The 10,504-nt window shown below is 38.9% G+C and overlaps 1 protein-coding gene across 1 annotated transcript in view; it reads right to left on the bottom strand.

Annotated features, from left to right (window-relative positions):
• Positions 1 to 3,051: 3,051 nt before the first annotated feature.
• The window catches only part of LOC139662450 (geranylgeranyl transferase type-2 subunit beta-like), a 12,293-nt gene continuing 4,840 nt past the window's right edge, over positions 3,052 to 10,504 (bottom strand). Inside the window, exons 2-6 of the mRNA XM_071541147.1 lie at positions 8,929 to 9,034; positions 5,879 to 5,931; positions 5,636 to 5,746; positions 3,308 to 3,433; positions 3,052 to 3,138 (exon numbers count right to left, since the gene is read on the bottom strand). Of these exons, the coding sequence (XP_071397248.1) occupies positions 3,052 to 3,138; positions 3,308 to 3,433; positions 5,636 to 5,746; positions 5,879 to 5,931; positions 8,929 to 9,034 (483 nt within the window). The remainder of the gene's footprint in view (positions 3,139 to 3,307; positions 3,434 to 5,635; positions 5,747 to 5,878; positions 5,932 to 8,928; positions 9,035 to 10,504) is intronic.

Here is a 10,504-nt window from a genome sequence, read left to right as displayed (position 1 = left end):
CTGATGTGTGTTAAACTGAATTCCATCGCTATTACAGAGGTAAAAATGCCAGACGTCCTTTTACCTATTTCCGGGATACTGTCCGTTTTATCATGCGCTTGTTAAACGCTTGTTGGACCTCATATGTAGTCTGAAGCCCAGATGAAACTCTGATCCATGAATTGGTTGTCTGGTGACAGCCATACAAACATCAGCTAAATTTAGCTGCTGCTAAGGCTAAAAGCATCAGAGTGATTGGTGCAGGTTTCAAAATGCACAACCAAACCATTTTAAATCAACAACACCTATGTTTACAATTAGACACATCGACCAAGTACCAACAACAATATGTTTAAGAAAAGAGAGAAGGAAACTTGAATGATTCCCATGGGGAAATTGGAGCAGCAGATAGTAATAGGATACATCAAGAAAAGTTAAATGTAAGTAAGAATATTACAAATAGGCGATATTAAACATAATGCAACTGATAATTCCCACGTCAAGAACATATCAAGTGGTAATGTATGAATGAAAAGTATGAATAAATATGAATTACAGCATAACGGTGTGCAAAGCAACAGTAGAACACACAAAGAAAATAAATATGAAAATATGTATGATATGAAAATATACCAGAAGACTTAAATATATGCAGTATGAAATAAGTGAAAAATCTTCTCCCATTCTGCACAATGTGAAGCAAAATTGGAAAAAGGCCACCTTTCTTATGCTGTTCCATTAAATTCACATGCATTAAACATGATTTTTTTTTTTAAATGGTCACCTACACCAGTAGTTCTCAACGTGGGGTCTGGGGACCACCAGGGGTCCCTGAGGGGGTTCCAGGGGGTCCCCAGCAAATTGATGAATTGTTAAACTTCAGCATTATTTAATTTACAAGAAGTTAACTCAAGAGAATGTAGAAGAATGACTGTTCTGATCATAGTTTCTCTGTTATCCCTCTAATACAGATAGTCGTGGAATTCTGGACAAAATCATATCTAACAATAAAAATATTCTCAGATTTGGGATCCGAGAGACAAAATCTGATCAAATGGGGGTCGGTGGCCCTAATGTGAACTAAATTAGGGGTCCTTGATTATCAAGCTAGCATGCTGCAAACACAAAGCACTAACAAGCCAACATATCAACATGCCAAGAAATCACACCAGCAAGCATGCTACTGCCAAACAGCTAAAGCAAACATGCTAACTGTGACTGTAGCTAAATGTGCAGCTGCTGTCTTGGCCAGCTCTCCCTTAAAGGACAGAAATCCTGGATCTCAATGGGACCAACCTGGTGAAATTAATTAAATGTGCTAAATATGCTAAATATGACTCATGTCACAGACATTTCAGAGTCAGTGGGTATACATGAAGTGTTTGTTGTGCTGATGCTCTTTGGGATCTTTTAGTGCAAAGATGAGTTGAATCACACTTCAGGGGAAATCATACGCATTTATTGCCGACCAAGATATCACACCAATGTCATTACTTACAATAATATTAAAACATACAGTTGTGCAAACATATGTGGCTTGTATGGGATTAGAGCAGCCCCCACAACACAGATGAGCAGTCTAAAGGGTTGCTCAGGTCAGTCGACTAGGTTCTGAATTGTTTTTAAAGATTTTATGAATTTATAAGTAGCACATTTCCTGGAAACTTCCTTAAAAATCTCTACTCTGGCATCATAACAAGGATCAAAAGTAGCATCAATCTTTGTTAAGGGAATGAGTTCCTTGATTTGCATAGCAATGTTGGGAAAGCAAATTTAGAGATTTCTCAAATTAACTATTAAATTAGTTAGCTAAATCTTTTGGCCATTTATTACCCAAGAATTACTTTAGTCGGGGACAGCCCTACAACTGATAGTTTCCGCATGTGATATATATTCTATCTGTAACAATGTCGACACTGAACAGTTTTCACAAACGGCAAACAAGCTTTCCGTCCAGTAAGACAAGTGGATATCATTCAGGCAACAAGAGTGCAGCAAGCTGACATAAACATCGGTCACCATATCAATATGGTTATTCGCAAAAGGAAAAACAAAATCAAAAACAGAATCAAGAAGATAAGAAAACGTTAACTTCATCATAGCTATGACAGACAAGCTTCAGAATCATGAACGCTTAAGACTGGAGATATTTTATGGTTTTGCACATGCAAGTTGTTAGACTGAGTAACAAGAACTTAAATAAATAGTGTAGCTGAGATTGTGGATAAAACATAAAATATACTTGGCAACAGATGCTGATCCTAACATGTCTTATAGCATTGGGTTTTTCCAGTCACCAACCAATCACAGTCCTTTGAGTTCCTGCCAAAAAAACTCCTGTATTTCAAGCTGAGTTAGTACAATGCAGCAACACGATTAACAAAACGATTAACAAAACAAACAAAAACATTTTTTGCAAAAAGTCCCCTGTTGCATCTCCAGTTGCGAGGCCTATTAGCACAGTGATCGTTTCTCGAAGTGAACAGTATGTTTGCTCTAGTGTAAACAGGATGGGGGTTTGACCTTGACAAGCTGTTACTTTTAAGAGGCGGAAGTTATTTGATCTGAAACAGCAGGTGCAGAAAAAAGGCTAAACCAAAAAAAAGAGACAACAGACAGATTTTGGTGCCTCATACAAATTCACTGTCAAGCAGAGAGAGCTGTGAAGTTTCTTATGCCCCTAGAGACAGAACATAAAAGCAATGAAATCACAGATCTACTGTAACTTCCCCATGCATTTACCTACAAATCAAGTGTATCAAGTGTATTGTGTGCCGGTCACCGGCGCATCACCACCCTTCATCTGCCCTCACCTGACGTCACTGTGGTATTAATCATAATCATGATATTCTTTCAGGGTCAAATGTACAAACCTTTAGAGTAAGACAGAACATTCCTTATTCATTCAAACAACGAACGTGATCCACGCTTAGCCGAGGAAGAGAGGAAGGAAATCAGAGCTGCCTCTACTGTCCTCGGCCAAGTTAACTAAGGTAACAACCGCCTTGGCCAGCTTTTCATGGGCAGAGACAAACAGAGTAGGAGTGAGGAGGGCAGGGAAGAGCTACGAAACTAATAAAAACAATTGGAAACAAAATGGATCCTGCCGATGATCTTCAGCGAGGCCAAGACCCACCACGAGTAACACACATCTGGGAGCTGAGGGAGACGCGCAGAGAGAGAAAAACCAGTGCTGCTGGGTCAGAAGCTTGGTGGAAGTACAGCGAAATTGAAATTTGGATGGTGTTTTTAGTTGATTAGTTGAATAAACCACACAACAGGAATGACAGTGTAACATTTCAACATACAGGTAACCTAGGTAACCAACCTTCTCCGGTCTGCCGTTGAGGCCGCCGGACGGCAGCTGCCTCTCACAGAGCCACCAGCCCAGCAGGTCAGCGTTCACCTGGTGCAGCTGACCGGTGAGGGACAGGAACCCGGTGCAGCAGTAAATCTGACAGAGAGGAGGAGTATGAGAAGCCGCCTAGGCCAAAATTGAATACTTCACTTGCACATACATATATACCGGTACTAAGCACTTGCACATTCATGCATACTCTCATGCATATACATGCATATATACATGCATATACATACATACACATGTAAGTATCTATGTATATGAGTGTGAGTATGTATATATGTGTGTGAATAAGTATGTATGCAGCAGTGTGTGGAGGTGGGGGTGGGGGGTGAGGTTGAGGTTGAATTACAGTTTTTCTTGATTGCTAAGACACATTTCTTGAAATTATGCTCCATTTCCCAAGACTCTAAACACAAATGCATAACTGCACACTCATCTTCACAAACTTCAAACTTCCATGTCAAAACCAAACTCTCCACTCAAAACCATGTAATCTTACATCTAAACCAAACTTTGCCTTCAGACATCACACAAAAGCCATCAAATACACACACACTACAAAGTAGCCATTACACACTGGTGAGATCAATTCAAAACACTACTGTAAAAACCTGTTACTGCAATGAATAATGGCACTTATGGTTTTCCCCCAGAACAACCTCTTTACATGATGAACACAATATAAAGACATAACACATGTATACATTTTCAACATTTTTAATTCCTCAATGTACTGCAGTAAAATAAACTGAAATTGAGTGAAAAAGTAAATGTACTGTAAAAATATGCAACTGATAAAGAACGTAGAATACAGTAAAATAATTTCCATGTATTTACCACTATAAACCAATTTTTTTTAAAAACAGTTTGTAGATAAAGAAAGAAATCACATTTATTCTGCCTCAGCATCCCAATTTGAGAATCTCATCAGAAACTATTTGTCTCCTTGCCCTTGCCCTTGCCCTTCCTCTTCCACCTCCTCTCCTGTGTCCTCTTCCTCTACCTTCAGGTCTTTGTGGATCCATTGTTCCAAAACAAGTGAATAGACCCATGGCCCTTTTATCTACTGCATCTATCTATCTATCTATCTATCTATCTATCTATCTATCTATCTATCTATCTATCTATCTATCTATCCTGAGGTTCTGATTGGTGTGTGAACAATTTTGACTCTTAGTGTTTCCACCTGGGGAATTGTGTGTTAATTGGGTTTGAGCTGTGATGACTTGAGTTAATGATATTGAATACCAGTGCTTTCTAAATGAGCACATGGTGCAGTCAGTGATATATGAAGGGATTTGTGTGTGGAGTTTTTCAAAAAAGTTCAACAAATGTGAATCATGTGTGAAAACAGGGGAATAGTGTTTATAGTTTTGGGAAATGGGTCTGTCTTTTGGTAGATGGCATCATGGTTTGGGATGTTTAGTTAATAGGCCCAGTTATAGTGTGTAAGCGATCAAGAAAAACTGTAATACTGAGCAGGTAGGACCACAGCAAAAGAAACAGCAATAAGACTGAAAATCAGTTTACCATGAGTAAGGGCAATAAGAAAAAAATGCTACAGTTAAAATGATCAAAATCCAGGATTGTAAATCAATAAAAGACCATTTCATTCTATGATTCATTCTCATTTCATCTTCCCTCTATTTGTTACGTTTTTCAGTTCATGAATTAGCTTGAAAATGACTGAGCAACGCCATCTACAGGCGTTATGCCACTTTTAAGGTGGACCGGAAAATTCCAATCAGAAGCTGCGAACCACACACATACATACTTACTTATGCACACACATATATACATACTCAACCACACACACACATACATACTTATGCACACATATATACACACTTATGCACACACGTACATACATTCTCACACTCATATACGTAGATACTTACATGTGTATGTATGTATGTATGTATGTGCATGCCTGTATGTATGTATATGCATGTATATATGCATGTATATGCATGAGAGTATGCATGTATGTGCAAGTGCTTAGTACCGGTATATATGTATGCGCAAGTGAAGTATTAAATTTTGGCCTAGGCGGCTTCTCATACACAAAAGTACTCTAACAAATTACTTCTAATAAAGAGTAACTTTGTAACACAACTTACTTTTAAGGTAAGTAACAAAGTAAACTAATCACTTGTAAAAGTAACTTTCCCCAACTGTGGTGAATAATTCTCAAAATCCTCTGCATGCTGCTTATTCATTGCTGATTCATAAGGGCACTATATTGTGTAAAGCCAATACGACAGCATGAAGTTATGAAGTGAGTGGACTTACCTGGCCAGCATGAGACTCGGAGCCAGGCCTGCAGCCAAACCCTCCATCAAAGTTCATACAGGACAAGACAAACTCTACCGCTTTGTCAACATTTATCATGTCCATCTTGCCCTTGGAAAGAACAGAAGACCAATAGTCATGCACAAATAATTCATTACTATGTATTCAATGAATAAAAAAGCAGGCAGTGTTGTTAAAATGATGCAACCTAAAGCAATACTGCACACATCGAAATGCGCTTACCAGTAACGCAAGAGTAGCAACCGCACAGAAGGAAAACCTTGTGTCTATTTCTCCTGTAAAGACAGAGAACAGTTACTGAATAACACAATATCATACACTTTTAATAGTTTTATAGCACACCTAAATTAAGATAAATAGAAGACCTTGTTGTGTTCAGATAATGTACTGCATTTGCATGTAGATATTATGGCCTAGTTACGGCGTCCTGCCGCTAGAGGGTGCTGTTGGTTAAGGAGTGGAGAGTGGTGTTGAGGATGAGAGGGGAGAAGAAGGAGTGTGAAGGCGGTAGAAAATAAAGATGGAGGTCCCTGTAAGGAATAGTTCACCCAAAAATTAAAATTCTGTCATCACCTACTCATCCTCATGCCAAATGAAACACAGGTGAAATTTGTTAGTCCTTTTAACACACAGGGAGGTTGCCAGCTCAACTTGGTCGCAGCCTTCTCCAAAACAACTGAAGTCAATGGGGACCTGTTCTTTAGAGTTCCAAAACAAAAACAGCCAAACAATCACACTGTGAATAGAAAGACCTATACACCATTATTTGTTGCAAATAAATCAGCTGTAGTTAAGATTTGCACTAAATTATGGTGTAAATATACTGTAGGTCTTTTTGGAACTCTGAAGAACTGGTCCCCACTGACTTCAGTTGTTTTGGAGAAGGCTGCTATGGAGTTGTGCTGCAGCCTCCCTGTGTGTTATATGGACAAACTTCACCTGTGTTTCAACTGGCATGAGGGGGAGGAGATGATGACAGAATTTTCATTTTTGGGTGAGCTATTCCTTTAAACGCATTCGTGTTGGTGGTTATTTCAAGCACTAACATAATAAGTGGCGACAAGGATAAAGAAGTGAAAATAAAATGGCTCTGCTTACCTTGCAACCTCCTCCGGCTTTCCTGGAGTGCCGGGAGATCCGAAGATAGCGTTTGACGCTTGGAATAAGTTGTTCGACAACTACCTGCTGGCTATCGGAGGGGATGGCTTCTCCGCGGAGAGGAAAAGAGCTCTTCTGATTCACTGTTTGGGAACAGAGGGACAAAGAATATACAATACCTTGCCGCTTACTGCTGATACTTACGATGGATGCTTGCTGGCTTTGCAGACCTTCTTCTGTCCAAAAGTCAACGTTGGCACGCTCAAGCTGTGGGTGAGTCAATGGATCACTATTTGGCAGCGCTACGTGAGCTCATTAAAGGAATAGTTCACCCAAAAATGAAAATTCTGTCATCATCTACTCCCCCTCATGCCAGTTGAAACACAGGTGAAGTTTGTCCATATAACACACAGGGAGGCTGCCAGCACAACTCCATAGCAGCCTTCTCCAAAACAACTGAAGTCAGTGGGGACCAGTTCTTCAGAGTTCCAAAAAGACCTACAGTATATTTACACCATAATTTAGTGCAAATCTTAACTACAGCTGATTGATTTGCAACAAATAATGGTGTATAGGTCTTTCTATTCACAGTGTGATTGTTTGGCTGTTTTTGTTTTGGAACTCTAAAGAACAGGTCCCCATTGACTTCAGTTGTTTTGGAGAAGGCTGCTACCAAGTTGTGCTGGCAACCTCCCTGTGTGTTAAAAGGACTAACAAATTTCACCTGTGTTTCATTTGGCATGCGGGTGAGTAGGTGATGACAGAATTTTCATTTTTGGGTGAACTATTCCTTTAAGACATGCAACTTCGGTACCATGGAAAATGAAATGCTACGTGATCAAATCGTTGAGAAAACATCCATGCCTCGCATTCGTGAAAGACTGTCTGCAGACTGCTTCAATACAAGGTACACCCTGGAAGCCATTCACAAGGTCCTTTCTTATGGATTACAGAGCAACCCCTCACTCAGCCACTGGAGTAAACCCATCACAACTACTCCATGGAAGGCAAATGAAAACAAAACTCCAAATCCTGGATGTAGCTCCTGCTCCTGTAAAAGAGGGTGCTGTAAGAGAAAGAGTAAAAGAGAAACAGGACAAATCAAAACAGTACACAGATATGAAGAGAAGTGCAAAACAAATGTGCTTCCAACCCGGTGATCAAGTGAGGGTCAGGAAGCCATGGAAAGTCAAGAAAGGAGAACAAAAGTTCACACAACCAAGGACTGTGGTGGGAAAGAAAAGCCCTTACACTTACCTGCTGGTATGATGGAAGAATCTGGAATGCCTCACACCTCTCTGTACTACCAGAGCTGAACACTGAAATGGACATTGACAGAGAACTGGTGAATCCACAACCAGGGACAAATGAATAAAGTAGACATAACAGGTGGAGGAACCCACCCACCTGGATTATGGACTATGTTCTGGACTAAAAAACCAATGTGCATGCATGTTGTTAAATTCAACCAGGCTGTTTGATTTGTCTGCTGTAGACAGGCGTGCATAGTGTTATGTTAAGTACAGCATTGGAAGTGTTATCATTATGAAGGAAGTTACCTTTTATTGAAAGAGGGAGATGTTGTGTTCAGATTATGTTGTACTGCATTTGCATGTAGATATTATGGCCTAGTTATGGCGTCCTGCTGCTAGAGGGTGCTGTTGGTTCAGGAGTGGAGAGTGGTGTTGAGGATGAGAGGGGAGAAGGAGTGTGAAGGCGAAAGAGAATAAAGATGGAGGTCATTCGTGTTGGGGGTTATTTCAAGCACTAACATAACAGACCTATAATAATAATAATGATAATAATAATAATAACCTTTATTTGTATAGCACCTTTCATACACAACATGCAGCTCAAAGTGCTTTACATCAATAGAAGGCAGATAAAAGACAGATAAAAAGATAAAATTCATTAACAATTATATATGTTGTTAACATATATAATTGTTAATGAAAAAAAAATAAAAATAAATCCATGCTACCTGTTCATTTGAAAAGAAGCACATACTCAACTTCAGATTCAAAGTGTTGGATATTTTCAATTATTTTCACCATGATCCTAAAATCCTTCTGACTGCTCTCTGACTACTTTTTCCATTTGGGAGCACATGTGGAAAAAAAACAAAAACAAAACAAAACAAAGAATATACAGTATATATCGTAAGCCCTGCTCACCCCATTTGTCCCCTGCGAACGAGCCGTCTTCCTGCTGCAGCCCTTTGACGTATTCCACCACCTTGTCCACATCAATCACATCAACACTGTCATACAAGCACAGAATCTGACGGAGAGATCAAATATAAAAAGTCAAAAGTCCAGTCAAAAGTCAAAACCAGAGAGAAGATGAACACAAGAGTTGTAGAGAAATCAAGCTCCAGATCTGATGCCAACAGAGACGAATTGAGATTCTGGAGAAGTTTTGCTGGGAGCTTCAATAAAAATATCTCCTGGATCTTGAAGATGCTGCAGGAGAAAATAATTCATCTGAAACGCTCAGGAAGTGAGGCAGCTCTAGAGAATGAAATACATGGACCACTGAGATGCATAGAGATTTGAGACTAAAGCTGATTCAAATTAATTTCTGCCCATTATTTCTGTTAAATCTGAGGTTCAGATAAACTAGGTTTTACTGTAAACTAGACACAATGTATGCTGGTCTCTCGTTCTCTCTTTCTAGAGGAGAGAACATTACATCAAACTCTTAGTGTTACCTTGCTTATTGGCAAAAATAACAGCACTTATTTCAATAATATTTAAATGTTTATACCTGGTTTAGCTAAATATTCCTTTTCCAAAATTAAGGTGCAAATTGCTTGTTTACTTTTAAAAACAATTCTATGTACCTAAAGATATATTTAAAAGTATAGAGTAGGGTTTCACAAGGGATAGAATATAAGCAAATATATCACTTTAGGATAAAGAATTGGAAAATTTGTTAAGAAAACCACAAAATTGTCAAATAGGCTTCATCTTGACTGTCTTTTGAGTCAGCCATGGAAAAGATGTTATCAGACCAAAGAGTGAAAACATGTCAAACCAGTTGAATAAAGATATACCTAGTCTTCAAACTGAATTGAAGTCAGATTTAAGTATAAGGATGGTTTCTCTAGGAAATCACAGTCGCTCCACTAACTCTGGATTGTTGTAGATCTCTAACGGTTTGTTTCTGTCTCGTAAGGCTTGCTCTCAAAGATTTGCCATCTTGTATGAAATAGCTTCAGTATATAAACTTCCCAATCTGACAGTTGCTGACTGTCGATTGTTGCCGTAGCATCAAAGTTCTTAACTCAAGCTTAGCCAGGGGGAAGGGTGGCTAACTTTCCTAACTACCTCAAAATAAGTCAGTCTTAATATTTATGCAGTCTTAACTAGTCTAACCTAACAAGTCTTTACTAGTCTAACCTGAGAATCTAAGACCAGTCTAGCACAAATTCTTTGAAATTTCCTTGAGAATCTACAAATGAAATTTCTAATTTATGGACACTCTATATGATACTCTACCTCATTACCAACTTGTTTGAGTTATTACTTCAAATTTGTATTTGTCAGTTTACTTTTCTTCATTCATATGTTTTTCCTTTGTTCGCCGTTTATTGTATTATTTTGCTTCATTATGTCGAAACATTTTGACAAAACATGATATTTAACATCAGAGAGTGTGTGTCCAGATTTGACCGAGGGTGTGCGTCTTCATGCAGAATGACACTGAATGCAGTGACAGTGGACCTGGCAGCCTCCTGCAGTGACATCA

Source organism: Centroberyx affinis, unplaced genomic scaffold (assembly GCF_046629955.1).
Source record: "Centroberyx affinis isolate AG114_WGS23_722 - 3 ecotype Tasmania unplaced genomic scaffold, CSIRO-AGI_Caff_v1 ptg003790l_1, whole genome shotgun sequence".
Classification (NCBI taxonomy): Eukaryota; Metazoa; Chordata; class Actinopteri; order Beryciformes; family Berycidae; genus Centroberyx; species Centroberyx affinis.
This window is presented reverse-complemented; position numbering and strand designations above follow the sequence as displayed.